This window comes from Polyodon spathula, chromosome 27 (assembly GCF_017654505.1).
Source record: "Polyodon spathula isolate WHYD16114869_AA chromosome 27, ASM1765450v1, whole genome shotgun sequence".
NCBI classification, from domain to species: Eukaryota; Metazoa; Chordata; class Actinopteri; order Acipenseriformes; family Polyodontidae; genus Polyodon; species Polyodon spathula.
The window spans coordinates 23,066-48,065 of record NC_054560.1 but is presented as its reverse complement, the minus strand read 5'-3'; the positions used below and the strand labels follow the sequence as shown (position 1 = coordinate 48,065).

The 25,000-nt window shown below is 42.5% G+C and overlaps 2 protein-coding genes across 2 annotated transcripts in view; both read left to right on the top strand.

Moving 5' to 3' along the window:
- Positions 1-2,462: 2,462 nt before the first annotated feature.
- On the top strand, positions 2,463-20,153 carry LOC121301413 (protein ENL-like). The gene is made up of 12 exons (XM_041230792.1): positions 2,463-2,578; positions 8,014-8,194; positions 9,225-9,307; positions 12,333-12,476; positions 13,121-13,246; positions 14,095-14,733; positions 15,120-15,207; positions 16,677-16,788; positions 17,252-17,351; positions 17,856-17,924; positions 18,068-18,139; positions 18,537-20,153. The coding sequence occupies exons 1-12, from the start codon at positions 2,567-2,569 to the stop codon at positions 18,663-18,665; spliced, it is 1,755 nt and encodes a 584-aa protein (XP_041086726.1). The 5' UTR covers positions 2,463-2,566; the 3' UTR covers positions 18,666-20,153.
- A 1,521-nt stretch (positions 20,154-21,674) lies between these two features.
- LOC121301147 (neuropeptide FF receptor 2-like) overlaps positions 21,675-25,000 on the top strand; it is a 4,907-nt gene continuing 1,581 nt past the window's right edge. Inside the window, exon 1 of the mRNA XM_041230284.1 lies at positions 21,675-21,680. Within this exon, the coding sequence (XP_041086218.1) occupies positions 21,675-21,680 (6 nt within the window). The remainder of the gene's footprint in view (positions 21,681-25,000) is intronic.

Here is a 25,000-nt window from a genome sequence, read left to right as displayed (position 1 = left end):
CAACATAAGAACCTTTGCTTTGCCTTTGAGAAAGCAGCCCAGGTTTATGAGAAATATTGCGGCGCTGGCTCTAGGTGCCTTTCTAATTGTAGTAAATGAATACGTACTTTTTAAATTTTTTTAGCAGCTTTCAAGTTCTGACACTCTGCAATCATTTGAATTAGCTTTATTTACTGTTATATGATGCATGGAGTCTATTCACATTCATTGCGATGCAATAACAGGACAATACAGTTTGGATGAATAAACGTCACCAAGGGTCGCAGTGACGGTGGAAGTAACGCGGCTGACTTTTTAAAATCCGGTTCATAGTATATAATCCTTGATTTGTTTCTGATTTTTTTTTTTTTTACCCATCTCCTTGTGTCCTGTAGATCACACTTATTTTTTTCTGATAAAACAAACAATTGAATGAATTACAATCAATTGAAATAAATTGGATTGAATCAAACCACACTCAGTTATCTATAAACAGTGGATACACGTTTTCATTTTACTTGAAGAATCACTATGCGTCTCTTTATCAGATGTGTAATTAAAGGTAATACGATCAACATATTATTTCTTTCTATACCAGAAATAATCCAGGGTCAATTAATCTATCAAAACGTTCCCTTGGCGAGAGTAGTTGATGTAAAAACTGTTTGACTTGATTGAAGATCTAGTCAGAATTATAAATAGTCCTGAATATGCAAACCATTTTATTCAAAAGCTTTAAAACAATCAAAAAGATCAAATAACCTTTTTAAAATGAATTTCCCATTTGTGTTTCTCCCCTAACCCTTCAAATACTAAGCATGCTATATTAAGAGAAATCTATTTACACAGTCTCTGTCTCCTCCAGAGAGCTAAACAATCTTTAAAAAGCCTGCACAATTCTGTTGCTTATTTTCCAATAAAACACAGAAGTCTCAATAAGAGGATTGCTGCATATAGGCTGCAAAAGCATGCTAATAATCTCAGCACTGTGCTCCTCTGTCGAGACAAGGCCTCCTTCGGATTAGCTATTCAATCGCCTAGCGGGAGTATTTAAAGCTGCAGGGTCACACACTTCAGTGTTAGACTAGAATAGAATTCCTGTGTGACTTTGCCATGGCATTCTTCCATCCCTTGTGAGCACCCTGCTGCAGCTGAAACAACGCAGGCCTCGTTGGCTTTCCAGTTTGTTTGCATTCCTTTCAAAGGAACACCGTCTTTCTCCCTCGATAAAGGTTTTTTTTTTTTTTTTTTTTTTTATGCCACTATTGCTTTGTGAAATATAGACAGTTATGTTCCTCAAGCAAAACAAACATGGGTCAAGGTCTTACATCAGTGCTTTATGCTATAGCCAGTGTGTTGCGAAAAAGACACAGTTTGAGGATCTTAAAAGTTGCTTTTAAAATGAGGATAACTTTATTATCCTTGGTCAGCCCTTATCAACATGGACAGCCATTATCTGATCCAGCAATGATCGTTAAAACATCCCGAAATCTGAAAAAAGACAACCAAGCGCCTACTGTCAACCCATAATCAAAAAGAACTACTGCTCAAAATAAAATGAGTCCATTTCCCGTTTTCAACTTTTTGCTTAAAAAAAAAAAAAAAAAAAAAAAAAACAAACATTGGACGGAATATACGCGGACCACTCCATTACATGTGACGCTAAGAGACGTCGGAAAACAGTAAAATTGTTCAAAATTGTTCAATAAAATGAAGAACTGTAGCATTACTTGTTCAATCATTTTGAATAGGTGATTAATGATTAATATTCCGTTTAACTTCCTGGCAGGGCTAGTTTTTATTTATTTATTTTTAAATCTTGGAAGGGCTAGTTTTTATATATATATATATATATAGATATATATATATATATATATATATATATATATATATATATATATATATATATATATATATATATATATATATATATATATATATATATATATATATATATATATATATATATATATATTATATATATATATGTATGTATGTATGTATGTATATATATATATATATATATGTATGTATGTATGTATATATATATATATATATGAATGAAACCCACGTTTTTTATATATATAAGATGCTGTATACAAAAAATGTTTTATTTATAATATGAACTATATACTCTGTGATATGTACTATCAGCACAAAAAAATAAACAGATTTATAAATAATGTACACATTCAAGAATGTGGTACAAAATCCAGCCTCTACATTTTGAAAAGGAGCCCGTGTCGCATCTTTCAGCACCATGGCAACACAGTCCCAACCCCCTTCGCTCCCTCACTGGCTGTGTTGCTGACAGCTCCAGGACAACCATTGGTACCCTCACCTGTCAATTACTAACAGGACGTCCAGCCTTCTCGTCCATGCCACTGGCTCTCCCCGCTGCTGCCCTGCCCCCCGGCAGATCCTATTGGTTGAAGGAGCGGTCTGTTTTGGGCCGCTGCCGAGACTCCTGGAGGAGGGGGAGAATGACTTCCGGTTTCTGGGTGAAATTGACACACAATGAGGAGCTGCGATCAGCCTCACCAAACCTGCCGTAAATAAAACACCATCACCACCACCGACCCAGACCATGGACAATCAGGTAACGCAGCCGCTTCTGTCGCTTGGGTTATGCTAGCCAGCCACTGCTTAGGACAGCGTTTTCCCAAACAGAGTAAATTCATTTCGGCACACACTCGCAATACGGTGCTGTGATGAGGCCTCGGAAATCAAAACCGGAGACAATCAGGCAGTGGAGTTCACTGATTCGGTTTTGCCAGGAGGGAGTACCCCCACACAGGTGACTGGCGGGTCAGTCCACTTTCCTTTGGCTAGCGCTTACTGGAGAACAGGGGGGTGTATTTGCTGCCGGCGCGGTTTGGTTGTGATCCGACCTGGAAAGCAGGGAATATTGTTGCAGTGTTTATTGCAATCAGATACTACTGTCACTGGTAGTGAGGTAGGGATAGTCTGGACTGTAGCAGCTAGTATATGTGTTGTTGTTTCAGGCACCGCGTAACCCCCAGCCTTGCTGTAATTGTTCGGTAAGTTACGAAAAAAAACCTAAACCCGCTGTGGAAAGTCGCCAAAGTTTAAACTCAACCCTCCCCCTCCTTCCCTCCCTCCCCCCGTCTAACGAGCAAGTGCGAGTTTTGGCCCATTTACTTTCCATGCCTTTGCAATTCTTACACTTAATGACTTCATGCCGGTTTGAATACTACACCTATGGTCGTCCGCTGATAGTGTTATTTTGTAAATCAGCCGCGCTAACTCCAGTTTGCACTGTGCAAAGTGTGGTACGGTTTGGAGATTTGCCACTGCTGCCTGTGCCGCCCCGGGCTTGCCTGTGTCTGGAATTTCGCGTTAAAGCGAAGGCCACACTCTCACGGTGCGATCCAAGACCATGGAAGCGATCAGAGCCCTCCCCCCGCTCAGACCGGCCGAAGCAGCAGCGATCTCCCCGCTCCAGTGCAGCCTTACACAGCAACTCGATGGGGTGCTTGGAAAACTACAGGCCCAATTAAGAGTAACGCCACTACATTTGATCTGCCATTACCCCGTGCATATCAAGCTTCAGCTGAATCCAACATCACCTGCATTGCATGTGCAAGCTGTTCTCTCATTTTTTTCTGCTTTTGCGGTTGGTGGACAGCTGAATGCACCGAAGGACTCTAATACCCCCTTTCCTCTGGCCCTCGCGGTACGGGTGGCTCTGCACTGGTTGTTTGTCGAGCCAAGCCAGGACCTAACTCTGAAACTCTGGCCTCACAAGACACCTGAGTCTCGGAGCTGAGCAGGGCAGAGGGCGGGGTTTATAGTTTTCATATCTTGCTCCTGGGATGGAAATTATGCTCTCTCCAAGAAGCATGCTTCTCTTTGCGTAATCAGCTTGCATTTCAGTTGGACCAACGATGTGGAGGTATTGTAGGCTCAGTGATGTGTAGAAAACTTATCAGAAAAAAAAAAAAAACGTTTAACTTGAATGAAGCACTCCATGATAAGTTTTACATGCACAAAGACATTTGGAGTTACCAATGCCGTGTTATGCTGTAGACTTCTCATTGAGACATTTTGAAACACCATGCAGTTAACTGTATTTCTGTTATTACCATGTAGGAAATGTAGACTTTTCAGGGGATGCAGATTATTTTATTCCAGCTGGCAAGTCCTGCCCAGTGATACAGTTTTTGTTCTGGATTGTCTTCTTTTTGAAACCCTGTTTGTGGATATTCATTTGCAGACAGTGCTGTGCTGCTGTCATTGCGAAACCTTTGTAAATCATTGAAGACAGGGAGGGGGTGCACTCTATTGACCTGTCAAGTAGAAAAGTGTCGCAGTTGTGTTTGCCAAGGAGTGCGCCTATAAATACAACGCGGCCTGATTGGAATCAGTCAGTGGTGACTGCTCTTATTCACTTGTATTGAAAGACATGTGATCCAAGGTTTTCTAGTGGCTTGCAACTTACACTAGCCCTGCACCCAGACCTGGGTTTTAGTACTAGCTTTATCTAAGTATGTTATTTTAATCAGGGGCCAGAAGTTCAATGTTGAATAAACTGTTTCTTCTAGCTGCATGAACTGCTGTTTGTAAAACTTACTCAGCTGGGATAAGTGTGATCAGTTCAGAGCAGATTTACCAGGGCCAGCATGTTCAATCTAGCTGAAGAAGAGGTCAGCACTGGACTGGGTTCAGGGGCTAGCGTGACTTTCAAGCCCTGCTTTGGTGGATAAATGCTAGTCTCTCTGAACTGCAGGATGGCTAACATAGCTTCTCTATACCCTGCTGTTAAACGACTTTGGCACCAAGTTGTGATCTGGCTGTTTGTACTTTGTCAGGGGTTTATTTGAAGGCGTTGACTGATTAAAGAATCCTGGTGATCCACAGTTACAGGGGCATGGGCATTTTAGAACTTCATTACTGTCCAGAACAACTGGGCACCTTGCAATCTAGCTGGAGTGGTGAGTGCTGTCGGACTTCACTCACTCAGTGTATGGTTTCAAACGTCCTTGACGAGGTTCATGGTGTTGTTTACATGCACAGATCACAATCTAAGCTGGACAAGAAGTGGCAAGCAAAGATGTGGCAGAAATCAAACTGAAAATCACTGGTGATGTAAAGCCTTTCCAGAAGTGTTTCAGACACCAGGGCTAGATATTTTTTAATGAAATAGTCAATTGCTCCAACCAGGATTTGTTTGAATGCTTTCGCTTGCATCCGTTTTTTACGGTTCCCTGGAGTTCAGAGTTGTATATTTTATTTCCCTATTTCAGAAAGTCGCGTCGGTGGCGGCATTTCAAATATTTTGGCTAATTTATAAATTCATTGGTTTAATATACTGCACAGACTTTACTTTAGAATGACTTTTAAGAATCTGAATAATTGAAATAAAACCCAGTGTGTTGGCATCTAGCTAGCGGTCCACAAGGCACTTTTCAGGTATTTCAGGTTGAAGTTGTGTAAAGTTTAGAAGCTAGTAGAGAGTTGCTGGACTGACTGTAATGGCAGCTGTATTGCATCATTTTTTGTTTACCCCCTGTATATTACACAGGTACGGAAATATGGCTCCTGTTGCATCGCAATTTGATCCATTCCTGGTTTTACTTAGTTTAATAACACACCTGAGCTTGTAACCTACACACTGGGGCTAATCAAGTGCGTAAATCCTGGGATGGGTAAAACTTATAGGAGTCTTATTGCCCTCTCTGTTACACGTTATGCATTGAGAAATCCAAGGAAGGATTTATGAACGTGCCACTATCCTGTGGATAGATGTCATCGCACGTACAGAACATCCAGCATAGTTACGAGTACAAGATCTGTATGATTTTATACCAAAGTAATCCATTGTGTGTTGAGCCTCAGAGGCATAGAAATAAGAGTCCTATTGCATAGCAGCTTCGCCCATTCCAGGTTTTATTACAAGCTTGATTAGCCCGTGTACAAGTAAAAGTTCAGGTGTGTCTTATTCAACTCATCCTAAAACCAGGAATGGATCTGACTGCTATGCAATGGGAGTCTCATTTCCATCACTCTGTTATTGTGGGATGTAATTTTGCACAGTTTAATCAGCCAGAACCCAAACTGCATGAGATGATGCCCTCTCCACAGTTTCCTACCAGAAATATCACCCCTTTTCAGTGTCACAGATACACAACATAAACAGATGCACAGCAGAAAACATTGTGTAGAACAAGGCTGATACATCTGGTAAACAATATAAAAAAGCATTGAGAAATGTACAAATTGTGAATTCTTACGACCAGTGCTGTATGCTTTTCGGAGGTTTGTGTTTTGGGGTAATGCTAGTTCAAGTTGAAACTCGAATGTGCCTCTGTGCATGTGCAGTAACTCCATATCATTATAACCACACTGACTAACCAGCTCATGACCTTATGTGGGCAGAGCAAAATGCAGTGTTCATGTCATTCATATGCCCTGATATCGCTTAGTTGTAGTAATTCTTTTTATTTGACATTTAAGACGAATTCTGTGTTTGGAATGCGTGGGCAGGGAGCAGTTTCTTTATGTGTTGTACATCTGTCCACTTCCCTTTTTTGCATGCATATGATTCATGCCGGCTCTTACAATGAGTTGAATAACACACCTGAGCTTGTTACCTATTCACTGTGGTTAATAAAGCTTGTGGTAAAACCTAGAATGGGTGAAACTGCTATGCAATAGGAGTCTTATTCCCAGCCCTGTGGTGTCCAGTAGTAGCTAACCTCTGCACCAGGGTCAATTTAATTTTGTTCAGCTCATGGTTAATATCTCTTTGGAGGTGCATATACAGTATTGTGGAGATGTGCGTTTGTGACTCTCAGATTTCATATCTTTAGAATTGTGCCTCATCTTTTAAGTTATTCATGTGTTCTTTTGATTTGTAAGGCTGCTGCAGGATCTTAAGAACTTTGCATGTTTATTTGATGTAAGAACATCCTGTGAATGCAGATTGTCTGTTTGTGTGTTCTGTGATGTATTTTTAGAACTATTAATCAAACTGTGATGAAACTTCTATTATTCCAAGTGCTTTGCAATAAAGCAACCTGAAAGTTGAGAACATTAGCTTCACACGAGCAACCTTCGCCTTGAGTCGGGATAGCGCAATTTTTTAATGCTCACCATTGTAACTGTTTTGTAAGATTTCTGTATTGTTCTGTATTATAATTAAGGGGTTCTGGTTTTTGGTGTTTGTGTTTTGTTTTTTTTTTTAACATTTCTGTGTTTATTTTTAACCGATTTCAGGCTTTGTCGGTTGTATATGGCATTTAAATTTTTTAGTAAAACGAGTCAATGGTTTTTACAAAAACAAAAAAAATCTGTTTAAAATCACTTTTTCATGTCAATTTGAATAGTTATACCCTGTGCTACATCACTTTTTTACAGTTTAGATAGGTTTTTGAGTTCATAGTTCCCCTGCTAAAAGGTCGGGTAATTCACAGGTGTAATCTTCTGCCGTTTTATTTTTATGAGGCATTTTACAATATTGAATGAAGTTTCACTACATGTTAATTGTACAGTTGGATCCAGTCTGCATTACAGTGGTGGAAGTAACTCTGCCAACCAATGAACAAAACAAGGGCGCAACCATTTAGAGGCCTGGGGGGAATACAATTAACCCCAAATATGAAGAAACAAACTCTATATATAAATGTTTTACACATTGTGTAACTAAAGAAAATATTACAATTGCAAGGCACTGTTTTACAATATTGGTGCCGATGGTGTTTTGTTGAGTACGGTGAGTTAAAACCGAGAACCAGGAACACTCATTTTTTATGAAGGCTATATCTTGGGGAATGGCTTAGGGGAGTCATCTTCTACTGGTTGGACACACAATGCAAAAGACCTGGGCTGTTTCTGATCCGAATAGATTCTGGTTGAAGCCTTTTCTCTAGGCAATGAGCTGGTTTCAGTCTTCGTGCGAGCGTGCCGTGGTTTCTCATGGAAGCTGGCAGTGATAATGTAGTGATGAGAAGACCCTGGCCCTGCAGGTCTGGTTCCCCCTGGCTGATTCGCTGTCCCCTCTTGTCCCGGCAGTGCACGGTGCAGGTGAAGCTGGAGTTGGGACATCGTGCTCAGCTCCGCAAGAAGCCCACCACGGAGGGGTTCACCCACGACTGGATGGTGTTCGTGCGCGGCCCCGAGCAGTGTGACATCCAGCACTTTGTCGAGAGGGTGGTCTTCAGGCTTCACGAGAGCTTCCCAAAACCCAAGCGAGGTGAGTTGGAAAAGAGGAGAGGAGTGGGATTACAGGGGTGGGTGGAGGTCCAGTGTTTGCTAAGAGCCTCAGTTTTGTAAACTATCTAAGTTATCCAGATCTAGTTTAGTGGGACCTGCACATCCTACATTCTCAGTATTGAAAATGAGAGTTCTTGAACCTAGCCTAGTTCTTAAATAACAAACAGAATTGCACAACAGTTGCGATTTGTGGGAATCACAATATTTCACCTGCGTTTGTTAGCTATACGCTGGGGCTCATAGTAAAAACTGGAATGGGTAAAACTGCTATGCAATAGGAGTCTTATTCCCATCCCTGGTATGAGCTGGTACTAATGGAGTGAGATATTCAGATGGTGTTTAGAGTCAGCGGTCTTAACGTCGAGTGGGGCTTTCTAAGGAGCTGTGAGGAACGAGTCCACTGCATAATGGGTTCAACCTGGGAACTCTGTTCTTAAGAAGCTGTTTTTTCTCGCGTGTAAAGACTGAAATAGAAATGTAACGTTGTGCATTAGAGTTCGCTGTTTTGCTGCAAATGGGCAGACAGTCGATGCTTCAGCTGTGTCAAGCTGTGATTAGTGAGCCTGGTTTGCTGGAACGAGGCTGGTAGTTTTTCCGGAACTGGAACGGCAGGTGGTTTCACAGTTGTTGACTTGATGTGTCTGCTGTATTGTTTTCTTTGAGAATATCATTTTAACTAGCCGTGAGCACTTTTTGGCTTTTTAACTGTGCTTTGCTTTCCCGTGCACTAAACTTTTGAAACTTTAGAAGGCCTGTAGCATTCTGTTCAGGTTGATCAAAAATGTATTTACCCGTTTTAGTGCCTGGACAAATGTTTGAATATCAAACTAACGCATTTGTTTGTATTAGAAGTGACTGTTTAAAACAATATGGTCTCAAAGAAACCAGTGCATCAGTAGTGTCTGACACAGATGCAGTTGTCTGTCTTATTTCAGAATGTTAAAGCTGTTCAGTCCAGCTGTGCGATGCTGACACTAATGCCTGTGTCCCCCACCCCCGTTCCCCCACAGTGTGTAAGGAGCCCCCCTACAAGGTGGAAGAGTCAGGCTACGCTGGCTTCATTATGCCCATAGAGGTCTACTTCAAAAATAAGGTGAGTGCAGCGTGCCATTGTGTAACAATCTTTTTATACTATAAAACTATAATATATATACACACACAGTATTTAAACACTAAGTAAAGCAGATTCATTCATTCAAATCTATTCAAAACCAAAGCAGCACTTTCTCCAGTGCAATGTTTGCACCACTGTAAAGCAAAGAATTAGCATACGAATGCAAACTACAAGCAAACAAGACATGTTTTCCCGAAAAGGAGCAAACAGCTTATGTTTAACGACAGTATATTAAAACTCCTGTTCCAGCTGACAGTTGCAGAATCTGCGCATCATTATTGTGACACTGTCAGCTGCACCCTCCTGCTCAAATTCTTTTCAGCGTTGACTCGCTGCAAATTATATATCTGCGCAAGCGCTAGAGACAGCTTCTTCCCTTCAGACCGCATCTGTGGTAACGGCTGAGCTTTGACAGCTACAATTGCAAGTATTCATTTGAAATATTTTCTGTATAAGCCACCCAATTTAAAAGTGGAATTCTGTGTTTGCTTTATAATGATTTTGTTTTATGTTGCGTTTCGTTTTATTTTGTGTTATTTTGTATTTGCGAGAAACACAGGGCTCTGGTTAATTGATTATGTGTGAAATTGGGGAAAAATAAATAACACAAACTGATTCTGAGAGAGCCAATGGAAGGAGATGGAGATTGAATGAGTCCAGGACCAGGCGTTCTCTCAGTCTCCTGCTTTAATGAGAAGTAGAAACTCGCACCTCATTTGCATTGCTTTGTGCAACAGCTGAGAATTTTCCAAGCCTCGTACGAGTGCTAGTTAAATAATGTGTGTTACCTGAGCTGGATCATTTCAATTGCAAATAATGCATCTAAAGCGCGTGGCATTAGGAACTGCAGGCAGTGGAGTGCCGGGGATTCTCAAGCCACTTGCACTGCTGATCCCCACCAGCAGGGAAGCAGGTAGTGCTGGATACGATGCAGGCATTTGGCATCCAGTGTCATTTTTAGATTTAAATAAAAGAGGAAATGCAATTTGTGATGAAACTTAGTCTAATCATGTGTCATTGTCATGAGAAGCAGTGTTATCAGTTCCCTGCAGATTTACCAGGGGCCTGACTGTGCAAACTCCTGTTCATTACAGTAATACACCTCCTGGTAGTAGTGGAGCCTGGAGCATCATTCTCACCGCTGCCCTGTGAGTGTGTTTGAGCTGTGAAGCAGAGAGAACCCATTCGGTCACCACAACTTCCCTTCACAGCCTCTCAGCCCACACTTTGATCATGTTGAAACGCAGCTGACAACAATGCTTTAGTCTGAAAGATGAAAAAGAACTTCTTACTAAAAGCTGTAGTATAAATCCATGGGGGGATAATGAATATTGCTATGTGCTTTGGTGCAGCCTAAGTGATGTGCGTTTGCTGTATCAGTTCATTCTTTAGCATTGCTGACGCAAAGATAGAGTTTCAGGTTTATTGAAAACTGCTGGTGAAAATGTGTCGTTTTCCTTTATTGCAGTACAAATTTGAGAAAAGTAGTTTCGAGTGAGCCCCAGCTAACATGGTGGTCTTGTATGTAATTTAGCAGAGCTGATCTGCTTGGGATGGCACATAGTGTTCCTTATACTGAATGAAGGAGTTAATGTGACTTCATGTTTCTGTCAATAGGCGCAAATCTGGACTGGCCTGGATTGCAGCGTGATCTCGGGCGTGGTTTACTGTGCTCCACTGCATACAAGGATTTGGGTTGGGGTTAAAATGTGGGAGGACGGGTTACACCAGTGCCATTTCGCAACTTCAAACAACTAATTGCATAGTTTTAATGTTCTGTGGAAGTCAGTCCTATAGAAATGATATGTTGTGCCCAAGACTGGTCGGCCATGTTGAGTGCAGTTATTTTTCCTGTTGTCTTTCTTTGAGTTATTCTCCCTTGACCTCTTTTTGTTGAAACTGTGTTGTGAGTTTCCCTTGTCATAAAATACTGCTGCACTATCATTCCTGTTCATTGGGATGATGGGAATACTGTAACAGTGTAACAACAGTCCCTGTTTTCCACAGGATAATAAATATTTACCCAAGGCTGCAGCACCTGCCCTGGTTACACATTAGAGAAGGAGGGGGGGGTTGTACTACAAGCTGTTAGTTTCTCACCCCTCCCAGACTGGAACACAGCTGGTTTTTGATTCCTTTGTTAAATTAGCAACATAGCTGGGGGTGACAGATGCAAAAGGCGAAGCAGTGTGTGTGGGGAACACGTCCTCTTTGTATTTAGTATTTCAGGTTTTTTTTATTTTTTTTTTAATTCAACTTCAATTGATGATGAAGGCTATATCTTGGGATCTCTGCACTTCAATATATATTGGGAATGCCTGTGTGTCAAGACCTGCTAGAGCAGACATACAGTGTGTCTGTGACATCCCTGTACTGTGTTGTAAAGTTAATTCTAAACATGTTCTAAAACAAACCCAGTAATAAAACCCAATGAAAGATGGAAGACTCCTCACGGTATGGTGCTTATCCACACTGTGTGTGGAATGTAGGGAACGTTTCCTGGGGCTATAGTGAACCATACCAGTTTCTGCTTGTTTCAGCTTCTTTATCTGATTGGTGTTGGGTGTGGTCATTTAAATATAGCTCTAGAGAGGGTCTGGAGCTCACCTGAGCCACAGGTTCTCCTAGTCTGTGTGGAAAGGGGTATGGTAAGTACAATGGTTACTTTTGGTAACATGATCTTTCTGACATTCTGCATCTCGAGTTAGTTTATTGCAGTCTAAAGGGAACACTGAGTTGAGAGCACATGATTGCATGCGGTCAAAGAGATCAAAATGAAATTGGTAATATTACAATGCATTTCAATCTCCTTCCTGATGCCCTGAAGCTTTAACCCTACCCTAGAAAAACATGGTTTAAAGTTTAATGCTGGGGTGTCGTTACCTAGACTGGATACAGTTTTCTGTGCTGCTGAAAATCACACACGTTTACCCAGCCCCCCCCCCCCCAAAAAAAAAAGACATAAATAATTTGAAAAAGAAATTGGGTTGTGTTTCTCTTGCAGGAGGAGCCTAAGAGAGTGTGTTTCACCTACGACTTGTTCCTGAACCTGGAAGGAAACCCGCCCGTCAATCACCTGCGCTGTGAGAAGCTCACCTTCAACAACCCCACCAGGGAGTTCCGACACAAACTGGTCAAGGCAGGGGGGGTGAGTGAGGCAGGGAGAGGAGCAGGGGCTGGGAGGAGGGGGTGAGGAGGACGTTTAATAACCAAGAATTCCACTTTTTCATTCTAAAAAATAATTATTCTCAGAAATCTCTTTTTTTTAAGCTATTGAACATTTATCCAGCAATCCAGTTTTTCGGTGGCTCAGTATTTATAGAGGTTGCAGGGTGTTACCTCCTTCCTCGTGAGTGAAGTGAACAGAGCACTCAATACTTGTTCATGTAACAACTACAAAGCATGAAAAAGAAAGTGTGTTTGGTACTAAATTTAGCAACTCAATTCGGGGAAGTACTTTTCTACTAAACTGCTGAGCAAAGCGGTGTCGTTTGGAACAGTGTGATTCACCTTGTCATTCTGTCATTGGATTGGAATGAATGCAAAATAGATCAGAGTCAGAGCCAGTAAAACAGTGATTCACCCTGCAGTGGTAAATAAGAACATTTTCAGATGTTGCATCTTTATGTATGAAAATAAATAATGGACTATGCCATCTGCTTTTCTGTGATGTTTACCAACGTTGCTGTCTGTGCTTTCCTGATGCGGATGGGCTCACTCCTGGACCTGTGGACACACAGACAGACAGACAGACAGACGGTTAACTCGTTCTGCTCCCCCTCTCGTTCCCAGGTCATGGTGATGCCCGAGGGAGCTGAGGCCGTCACAAGGCCGAGTCCAGACTACCCCATGTTACCCACAATCCCCCTCTCAGCATTCTCCGACCCGAAGAAGACCAAACCTTCCCACGGGTCAAAGGTCAGTTTAATGCCGAGGTGTTGGTTTAATGAACGGACAGAATAAAAAGGTCTGATTTCGTAGAGACTCTTGTGGGTTGTCTGGAAGGTACAGTCGGTTAAAAATAATCCATCCATGATGTCTAACACTCGATCAAGGTGATGAAGCCATTCTTCAAAACGGTCGTCTACCTGCAGTTTTAAGTGAGATTTTCTTATCATTTGACTGTCCCCTTATGGTTTTATGATCTAGGCAATCGTTCGGAGTGATTCTGCGTTGCTCAGACACTGTGTTTGAATGTATTTGTGTATATGTCTGTTAAATGGCATTCATCTGCGTTCACAAGTGCTCTCAGTTCTGCTCTGGATGTATATACAGAGCATCTAGATTTCCTTTTGATTTTCTGCCAGTAATGATATTAACACTTTCATGCATGTTGACCTCATCTGAGGATGAATAAAACTCTCTTCTAATCTTTATATGGGGACGGGTGGAAGATGCAAATGCATGATGATTTTTTTTTTTTTTTTTTTTTAAATATTACGTGCATGAAAGGGTTCAGACACTTTGGCCGATCTGTCCATGTGTCTGTAGCAGACAGCTAGAGCTGAATCCCGGCTCCTTAACTCCTAGTCAAAGCACCATAACTGACATCCAGGTGAGGAGGCAGAAAAAAAGCTAAAAAACTAAGACCTGCTCTTTCATTCTACCTACTAACTATGTACTAGAAGCACACTCAGTGCTTTGAATAAATGCTGAATGTGATAGAGCTGCACACACACTGTTGTGTAAACACTAACATTTTTATTTGACATGCAGATTTTCGACTAACCCTTCTGCTTTAAACCCTCCATGCCTGCTTCTCTCAGGAGTCCATTAAAGACAGCAGCAGCAGCAGCAAGACGTCCAAGCCTCACAAAGTGACCAAGGAGCACCGGGGCGAGCGGCCACGCAAGGACTCTGAGAGCAAGGGCTCCAGCAAGGGGGAGGGGGAGCGCGAGGCCAGCAAGCCTGCCAAGGAGACCCCGTCTGCACGGAAACTGGACAGCAAGGGAAACAAAGAGGAGGTCAAGGCGCCCCCCAAAGCCGCGTTCAAGGAGCCCAAATTGACCTTGAAGGAGTCCAAGATGGAGGGCATGTCCCCAAAGGGTGGGGGGAGCGGAGGTGGAGGGGGTGGGGGAGGCGGCCAGCCAGAGCCCAAGGCATTCAGTAAGAGGCCGGCCAACGTGGAGTCCCCCAAGCCCAGCACTAAGAAGCAGAAGAAGGGCAGCTCGGAGAGTTTGAAGGGCGTTACCAGCACCTCCCCCCGCGTCTCCTCCTCCACCGTTGCCCTGCCCCCCCCCAGCTGCCCCGAGAAGAAGCCCCCCAAAGAGAAGAGCAGCAGCAGCAGCAGCGGCGGAGGACGCCCGGAGAAGGTGAAGAACGAGACCACTGAAGTGAAGGAGGTGAAGAAGCCAGCGGAGACGGACGACTCCAATTCAGAGGACGAGGCCTCGTCGAAATCGGAGGTGAGGCGCGGTGAGCTCCTTCCAGAGCGGCACACTGCAATCACCTGAGTGTTCAAAAGCAGGAAGCAAAAGTAAAGTAATAGACTAATAGACGAAAGCCTTTATATCCATCTGAATGCACACCGTGGAGGCCTGGCTCTGAATCCGGCTCAAGTCACAAGTCACATGAATGCTGTGGTGTGTCTTACTTTAAGACCGTAATTCATGTTCATAAGAATCAATGCATGTAATGTATTACTGTTATATCACATTTTTGCTTCTTGCTTTTGAAAAGTTGCTGACAGTTGCTGAATGCACCTCTACATTTGAGAGTGTAGTGGATTGTGAGATGCAGCTAAATCCGCTGCTGTCAGTGCGCTTGACCTTTTTCCCTTTTCCCTTTCCAGTCTGTGCCGTCAAGTCCATCAAATTCCAGTTCCAGCTCCGATTCCAGCTCTGATTCCGACTTTGAGCCCTCGCAGAACCACTCTCAAGGTACCACACTCCCAATCCCCAGCGCTCTCCCTAACACTTAACAGTGGCTGTTATGAGCTGATTTTTTCACCAGTGCACACATAGTGCTCCTAGTAGGTCCCTCTTTGTAAGAGAGAATTAATCTGGGTTTGGCTTCCTGGATTAATAAAAGTGGTAAAGAAATAACCTTGACAGGGGTCCCCCTAGTGGCTCCCTTGTAGAAGCGCAGCCGAGTGGAAGCAGGGTGAGTCAGTCAATGAGGTTCCGTTTCGGTATGGAACATTAAAGCTGAAGATTCCTCCCACTCAACACTGGAGGGGGGGGGGGGGGGGGGGAGTAATCGAGACTAGGCGTCTGGCCAGCACACTGCTAAGAGGAAGGGAGTCAGGCTGTAGCACAGAGTAAAGAAATTACTGGGATCCAGCGATTACTGAGTACAGTTTCAGGGGCCTGAAAGCGCGGGTCTTTGATCAAGATGAGATTAAAAGTCCTGTCTGTATGTGTTATCTTTTTATCTGGGATCCAGCAGTGGTTTTGTAGCTTATGTTGGGTCTATGTTGAATAAAGACTCCAAGACAGGCTTTTAGAAGGGAGGCATGACACCATCTTCCTGTCTGACTTCTCGTAAACTTTTGACTGTTCTTTATGGTTCCTAAAATGAACACAGAGTTTGGAAAGCGCTTTTCTGTGCTGTGATCTTAGAATAAACTTCAAAAGGAATTGAAACTTAGTGCCAGCCCTGGGGCCAGTTAAAATTCTGATCACTGTCAGAGCAGAAAGGTTCGCTGGAATTGCAGTTACACTGGTATTGTGATCAATTACAGTTACAATTACACTGGTATTGTGATCAATTACAATTACAACTCTGCTGCAGTGATTACAATCACACTGAAAAGTAACAAAGAGCGACACACTAGCATTGTACTCTTCTAAATAACCCAGCAGTAATCACTGGTGCAAATACAGCAACACACTACAGAACTTATTAAATAAATGGGGTCACTGAAAATACAAGAATAATGATCGAATGACAGATAAATGCGGTATTGAACTGGGATCGATCAGGTGTATGGTATAATTACAGTGATGTGCCAAGGCTTACCTACAGTTACAGTTGTACTGTAATTGCATTTACGAATTGCACAATTGCAATTGTCATTGATTCCAGGTGTCCATATATTTAGATATTTTATTTGATATCATGTAATCAAATAAACTACAAAATGATAACGCAAAAGTCTGCTGGAAAGCATAACAGTAGTACAGTATTTCAGTTTAGATTTCAAAATGTCTCATTATTCATGTATATGGAAATCGACAAAGCAGTGTGCAGTTCAGTTTAGCGTTAGATTATTCTGCAGGTTTCGTTTGACTTTCTGAAGCCAAGTGAGTTCATTCTGTAGGGTGATGCAAGAGGTTTGACCGCAGCTGTGTTTGAATTGCAGTGTGTCCCTGCTGGTTTTGATCGGAGCTCTGCTCTCTCCTCCCAGGCCCCCTGCGCTCCATGGTGGAGGACCTGCAGTCAGAGGAGTCAGACGATGATGACAGCAGCACTGAGGGGGAGACGCCCGTGAAAACCAACCCGCCCAACAGAGACACAAGGTCAGTGTGTGTGTGCCAGGGCCGGTCTCCCTGTCAGCCCGGGGCCGGTCACTCTCTCAGCCTGCACTGGAGCAGCATCTCCCCTTGATAATATTGCAATTCATACACAGCTGAGGCCAAAAGCTTTGCATCACCTTGTAGAATTAACAGATTTTGCTTCATAAAGTCGAATGAAACCTGTTGAATCATGTTAAGTTAAAATTGAAAAATGTGAGATTTTGAAATCAAGCATCAAATTCTGTGCTACTATTATGGCTTCTGGTAGACACTTGCGTTATTGTAGGTGATGCAAAACCTTTGACCATAGCTGCAGTTAAGAGGCTGCACTATCTGTTCTACCAAATAATGACAACAATGAACTCCAATAAACCTTTTGGGCTCATCGGTCTCTTCAGCGGGCAGTGGTAATATTCAACAGTCCTTCGCTGTCTGTGTTTCAGCTTTCATTCTGTTTCCTCGGCAGGTTGAGTCTTGGCAGTGAGAGTGACAGCAGCGAAGGGTCCCACCCCCCAAGTCGAGATCCTCCGGCCCCCCCTCTGAAGCACAGCTCGGCCAACAACAAGGTGACCGCCCCCTCTAGTGGAGCAGCAGGGGAACTGCACCACGCTACAGGCTGCTCAGGCTCACTGTGTGGTCTGTGTTTCAGAGTGCGGGATCTCTATTCTTAGCAGAATGAAGAATGCAGTCGCTGGGATCCAAGCTAAGATTTAAACTCTCTTTCTGCCAGGCTAAACAAATGATCGTGGTTTTTACCAGCCCTTTTCATTAAAACTGCATATATCCAGGAAGATGGGCAGGAGATCGAATCTTAGCATATGCAAACCAGTACAGCTTTTTGGTAGACCGGGGTGTGTATACTACTGTTTATCTGGAGAAACAGTGGATAAATGACGTAATAGTTATTATAAATGACATATCAGAAATCAACCAATTACAGAGTACAGTATTTGCCAAAATTCCAGTCCGTCTTATCCTGTGTACAGATGTCATCCTGTGTATAGAACTAGAGAAAGGGTGGAGAAATACCATCATCTTGATGTGATCAGTGTAACTTTCCTTTTGCTCAGGTCTCTGTGAGGAAAAGTCCAGACCCCTGCAGCAGACCTGAGAAGATGCTGAAGAAGGGATACGACAAGGTGAATACAAATCTGCGCTGCGTGAAAGTCTTCCCCTTCCGGCAGCCCTAAACGAGCTAGGTTCATTCCGGAAGGAATTGGTCCAGGTTTTCCGTGTGCCTTTGTTGGTTACCTGTATAAACAGCCCCTGTTTGTCTCCTCAGGCGTACACAGACGAGCTTGTGGATCTGCATCGGCGGCTGATGGCACTTCGAGAACGGAACGTCCTGCAGCAGGTAAACCTGTCCGTCTGCCTGCCTGCCTGCCTGTCTGTCTGTAGTGTGTGTCTCCCAGGCTGTGTTTCTGCACTGCTGTGCTGGGTATAGTGTCCTCCAGCTATGGGGGGTACTATGTACGAGTAAATACCAGCTCATAAAACCGTGATTTAAACATATATTTTTACTTAGCTTTCTGGCAATGCTGATCAATATGTGAGCTGTTCTGTGCACTCATTCCTGATTTATTAGGAGCACCTTGTTCTGAAGTGTTACTGTGATGATCAGGTGCCAGCAGTCCCATGCTAAACGCACCTCTTCCTGCCTCCATTAAGGGATCAAACAAGATGTGTAACTGCAAACACTCAAATGATAACTTGAACACAGGAGATAAAACATGTCCTCTCCGCTCACACAGATTGTGAATCTCATCGAGGAGACGGGCCATTTCAACGTCACCAACACCACCTTTGACTTTGACCTCTTCTCATTGGACGAATCGACTGTCCGTAAACTACAGAGCTACCTGGAAGCAACAGCCACGTGACAGGAAGTCTGGGAGCGGGCGGGGCTTTGTCTTTCCTAAGAACTCGGGGTGGGAAAACAAAAATCAAACAAACGACACAGGAAGCTGTGGCAACAGGGGAGGGGGTACCAAGAGGGAAGTGGCTGTCGTGCACCACAATCCACTGCCCCCTCCCCCCCGGTCTGCCACCGTCACAGTGAACAGACACTCAGAGGCTGTATCTTATATAGATATATTATATATATGTGTATATGTGTAGCCAACAGCGTGACTGGTTTTCTGTGGTCACGCTTGCTCTCGATTTTATAAAATGCACAATGGCTCGACTGAGTCACGGTTCCAGAGGTACACAGACCCATCCTTTTAGAAGTTGTCTTCCTCAAATCCAGCGTGTGTTCATCTTCAGTAGTTTTGGGTGGGGTTCGGTAGGTTGCCAGGAGAGAAGAGAAGCTGCCAGTCCCTTCTGGGTTCGGGTCACGCTGTTGTAGGCATCATGATGTCATCATTAAACAGAACGGTAGGGCTTCAGTCCCCCATGAAATTTATTTGAAGTTTTAAAGCAGAATATAAACGCCATAGACTGCCTAGCATACCATTTAGAGTGCATCCCAGTGTGGATGCAAGTGTCCCGGTTTTCGTTCCTCGGATCACCTGGTCTCTGTCCGTTTTAAAGCTCCTGTCGTCGGTACAGCTCTCAGAGTCACGCCTGCCCCCCAAGTACGTCTGTTCCTGAGTGTAACTATTAACCTGTCCCATTGCAACACTAAGACACCAGGCAGTAAGACATGCCACGTAGAACCAGCGAAGTTACATTCAGGGAGATATATCGAGGCCACAATATATCTTTTAAAAAGCTCTTGATGTTTCATACCCACACCAAGTTGCTGTTTAAAGAGGACTTTATTTTCTGTGCCCTGGGAAGTCCATTTTAAATGACTGTATCGAACTGTGTTAAAGGCAGCCGAAGAACCAAGTCGAGCACTTTTGATTTTAAGTATTTTTAAAGGTCTTTAAACTACTGCTTCTCCCCTCTCCCTGTACCTGCCCCTCCCCCGTATCGCCTTTCGCTGGCTGAGCTAATCTACCAGTCGAGCTTTACAACTTCAGCTTGCCCTAAAATCTAATCAACATCGCTGTTCCAGATTTTACTAAGTTATAAGAGTAAATCCCCTTTTAATAGATTTTCTGAGGCCAGCATTGAATGCTGCTGCTACGATTTTTTTTCATATTCCCCTTATCTATTTTTAAGTATTGTAGACCAATCAGTTTTCACTGTTTTAGTAGCGCATCATGCATTCTTTCATAGGGGTTAAATACAACTAAGGAAGCACACCCTTGAGTAGCTTATTTTAAATGTAGGAGTCTGCAGGTTTTATGTATTTAATTTGTTTCAACGTGCAGAGTGCCCATTGAGATTTGTAATATATTTACAGAAGCAAGCATACACTGTCTACACCTTAATGCTACCACATCTTCTGACAAAGCAATAAATCGCACCCATTCACTCTAGGGCTCAAGTTTGTTAGTGATTTCCCAAAGGTGTGTGTATATTAGACTGTTAAGGATTTTTGTTTGTAGAGCAACAGCACCCCTCTGTGGTCAGATGGGTTCATTGGTTAAAGGAAGGTAGTTTGAGGGATGTTTGCAATACCCACCGTTTCCAGTGTTTCAGTCTGTGCCTTGTGTGAGGATGTTAGCTTTTTATTAACAGACTCTAAATGGCAACTTGAATCTGGGCCAACGTTAGCCCAAAAAGAAATCCAGTGGCACAATAAAAAACAGTTTTTTAAGCTGCTGAGCTTTTGCTGCAGTGCAAAGTTGACACCAAACTGAACTAAATGTTTATTTTTTCGGTTATGAGACGTGCATAGTTTTGTCATTTGAGAGAAAACAAAATGGCGCAAACTTTGCTCTGAATTGAAAGCCGATTCTGTGTTCCCCGAAGATTGTGACTGAGCAAAGGGACGTGACTTGAATAACAGGTTCCCATTGGCTGAAGGACGCAGGTACTAGCCAATCAAAAAGTATTAAACAGGGTGGTGACGGGACTTTGAGCTCTACTTCCTCCTGGCTTCGAATCTATATATCTTCCATTATCACCTTTCAGTAGAATGACATCTTTGACTAGATAAATCCTGTATTAAGAAGCTGGACAAAAAAATGAGAAGCACCTCTGATATATAGCTCTGCATTACATATTCTCTAATCTAAAAGCACTCCCCTGCAATTCAGTGTGTCAGGATGGGCAAGACAACTGACAGACTGTGATCGGTGGCTCTCAGTTGGCGGGTGCTTCTGCATTCAAGGTTGCAGATGTTCCTGATGCAACAATAGTAAGGAATTGTTCTCATTCATGAAGGAGTGATCACTCCTCCCTCCAGAACAATAAATACCCTCCATCCTCTGTGTTGATTCAGTGACGACGCAGCGGCTGATTGACAGTGATATGGCAGGTGTATCTAATTTTGTTGGGGGTTGTTTTGGGGTGCCTGATAATTAGGCTTGTTCACTCTTCAATGGTGTGATCGATCTCCAGGCTTTCTAATTGTGCGGCTGTCTGACGATCCGAGGAGGACTGTCAACCAGTTCCCTTAGTTTTCTCACAACATTGGACTCCCTCTAACTGTGGGGATAAAATGAGAAGCTGTAGGTTCAGGTACTGGTGTTCTGGTACAGATCACTGATCTGAACAGGGTTGGGGTTAGGGTAGGTCTACTGTACCTGGAAACACCAATCAGAATAAGCTATAACCTGAGGTTCCACTCCGCTGGCTTTGAGAATATACCCAACAGGCCTGGTTTTCTAACACATTGCAAATAGTGGACATTGTTCAGCATATTAACTGTGGAAGTCGTTTCCTCTCTAATGAAGCTGCTGTGGGGTGTACACTAAAGAAATGAACTTGTCTATTGTCACATTCTTGGTTTTTTTCCCGTGCATTTCAACTCCTATGCAGGCCCACAATTCAGCATCCCTTTTTTAAGGCGGCATTTTTAAACCGTGTTCAGTTTGTTGTTTAGCATTTATAAAATGGAGGTAGAGGAGGCAGAAAAATGTCCTGAAAGCTAGCAGAATTGCACAAGTGGACCTACATGGGTTTCGGAACGCTTTGGACCCACTCCACCTTACAGAGCACCGTTAGGGACCGTGGGAATCACGCCTTACGAGTTTTTACTTTTTTCCCCGTAGGAAGCTTTTTGGCTAGATAACTGGAATGGGCTATTGGGGGAAAAAATAATAATGTGCAAGTGTACCATGTGGTTGTGCCTTTTAAAGGTGAAACAGCTTGTGTAGTAAATGTGTCATTGTGGGTGTTACTTATAAGCAAAATTACCATCCTGTAGATGCTTTTCAATTCTGGGTTTAAGTACCAGCTGTGTTGGGGGGTGCAGGAGGCCCCAATGCAGAACCACAGAGATACACAAAGCATGTTTTGAGGCAACCAGTAGGTGCAATATTCACAGCCCTGCAACAGCTTTCAACTGGGACACACACACACATATTACTCTGCAATAAGTCTCTCTAGAGAAAGCTTGTAGCAAAGCTTGCAGATCCCTGTCTTTGGGGTTGTTTGATGTGTGTTAGGGGTTCAGTTCCAAAGCCTGTACTGGTAACAGTTAAACATGTTTGCAGTGTTCACCATGCTTTCTAAACGGAATTCACTTTGTCAGTTTGTTTTTCTGTCTGCTGGACCAGGGTCTTTTTTTATTTTGAATGACTTCTTTTCTCCTGCAGAGTGCTGAACGGTCCAGAATTCAGCCATGTGGACTAACACTAGGGCACACATGGCACCAGTCAGTGTGCACGGTTTAAATAAGTCCGGCCTCTGTGCTTCCAGGGGAGACTCTCGCATTGATCCGAGTGCTGGGAGCCAAAGGGAATATTAAATTACAGCACATGGACATTTTTAAAATCATATCTTTGACATACAAAAAGTCTAGCTGTGAAAGTGACCGCCCTTCGTATTAGTAAACACTAACGACCCTTGTTTTTTTCCATGTGTCCGGTTAGTGCCTGGGTGTTCCCTCGGTGTGGTCTTTATATATCAAATCCTTGATAGACAGTTACTCGAGCCGTCTTTGTCTTGATGTCGTCTCGGTTAAGATTACTGCCCCTGTTATTTATTTATTTATTCATTTTTTCCTGAAGGTGAAAGAAAAAACAAACAATGCCGATCAAACCTATAAGCACGAAATTTAGTAAGAGCAATTCAATTATTTAAGTCGTTGCTTGCTCTTTTAAAAAATGTAATCCTTTTGTTTGTTTTTTTTTCCTTTCAGAAAAAAACACTTCTCGCTCAAGGGGTTGATTTTAAAACGGTTGTTCTGCTATCCTTTATCTGCAGATCCATTTTCCTCAATGGAAATCTGGATGGGAAACTGTATTCTGAGAATACAAACCCCGGCCCTGTAGTGAATACATATAAATTCTTGCATTACTGCTACAGCAGAACTGCTTCAATGAAAGAGACCACGCAGGTAATAGTGAGATGCAGTTTATTATGTAAGATACCCAGGAGCTGAGACTGCTTCTAAAAGCAGACCTGTCTCTCAGAGACGGGTGCAAACCTCCAGTATCATAATCTGCCAGTAGTTCGTATTCAGTTCCTTTGAATACCTCTGCACTTATTGGTGGTGATGAATCCAGTACTTGTTTTAATTACCCAAGCTGTATTTTGATAATCGTGTACAATATTTGCATTAAATTAAGTTTCAATTTCTTTTTTTTAAATTTTTAATTGGAAAGTTTCTTTAGTAGCTGACACACATTATTGCTATCCCCCCTGGTCTGTGAAACACGATTACAAAACCACGGCACCACGATGAATCTAGTGTTTCAAAGGATTTATCCCAGACCACTAAAACACACACTAGAAAAACAATTCCATGTGAATCTACCAGGGGAAGTGTTTCAGCTCAATATATTATATATATATATAAGTGTACAATAATTGAAGTAGGAAATCTACTGTGTATTTAAAGACAAATGGTTACATAAAATACGCTTTAAACACACACACTAATATATATATATTAGTTATGTGTGTTTTTTTTTTTGTTTTGTTTTTTTTTACCTTTTATAAAAACCTCCTTTCAGTGTTTTGAGTGAGACCAATGTCTGCTGTTTCATTGTGATTTCAATGGGGTGAAAGAAATGCAAGCCTGTGTTACTATTGTCCAATCCAGAGTACAGTTTTAATCCCTAGTGTTGGGGTACTAAGCGAGGAAGCAATACTTTAGGGATGTGCCAAAAAAAACAGTGATCTTATGGCTGATATTTATTCCCTTTGTTGTATATTAGTAACCTCTGATGGGATTTTTGCATAGCACACAAATGTTTAACAAACATGACAATTTTTTTATTATTATTATTATTATTATTTTTTATTATTATTATTATTATTATTATTATTATTATTATTATTATTATTTTTAATTTTTTTAAACAATAAACTTGTTGATTACTGTAACGTTTGTGTTGGATTGTTTCATTTTACACAATACTTGGTCCGTTGACATATAAGCCAGGGTGGAGTTTGTGCCGATGTGCAACAAGAAGACCGCGGGGAATAGAAGCATGTGGCTGGAAAGCAGCAGATCACGACACAGCGCTGGTTTTTAACTTTTTTTAAAGACACTGATCAAGCCAGTGTTTCATACCGGTACAGCTGTGGCTGGTAACTGGAACTGAAGCTCACAAACTGAAAACAGACTTGTCATAATAAATAAAGTAAATAACAGTATTTGAGTAATTATAAGAAGCACTGGGAACGGTAAAGAGGCAGGTGAACAGGCAGTAAAATAAGAAGCTGCATTGCTCTTTGCTAAGCTATGTCTGGCAGTGGGACTGTGTTGAGATCGTTCAGCTGGAGCTCAGTGCTGCCCCAGCACCAAGCACGGACACGCTGGTCCTGTTTACAAGAAGCTTTAAAAAGTATTTAAAATGGGTGTCAACTTGGCCGTTAGTATTTCCCTTTTATGTTAATTGTGTTCATCAATGCCTGCAGTCAAATCCATTGTTTATGTCATCGATTTGTTTAGCTATTTCTGGCTTGGCGAAATTAAAACGCAATATTGTGAAACACCAGGTAAGTGACACTCTGTTGCTGTTCGGTTCCCTGGTGTATGGATGTATCTGGTTGTTGGCCCAGAGTTTGCGCAAAAATGTCAAAAAACAGAAATAGCTATAGCTTGGATCCCTGCAGCACAGAGATGGGAGCAGGAAGTAATGAGTGTTGGATACATTGCTCTTAATTGACTGGAGGCAACTGGGTATTGTAGGTTTGTAATCGGGGTCCTCTTCACAGGTGTTGCACAATACAAGGGAAGTACATCTCTCTCAAAGATTCTCAGGGA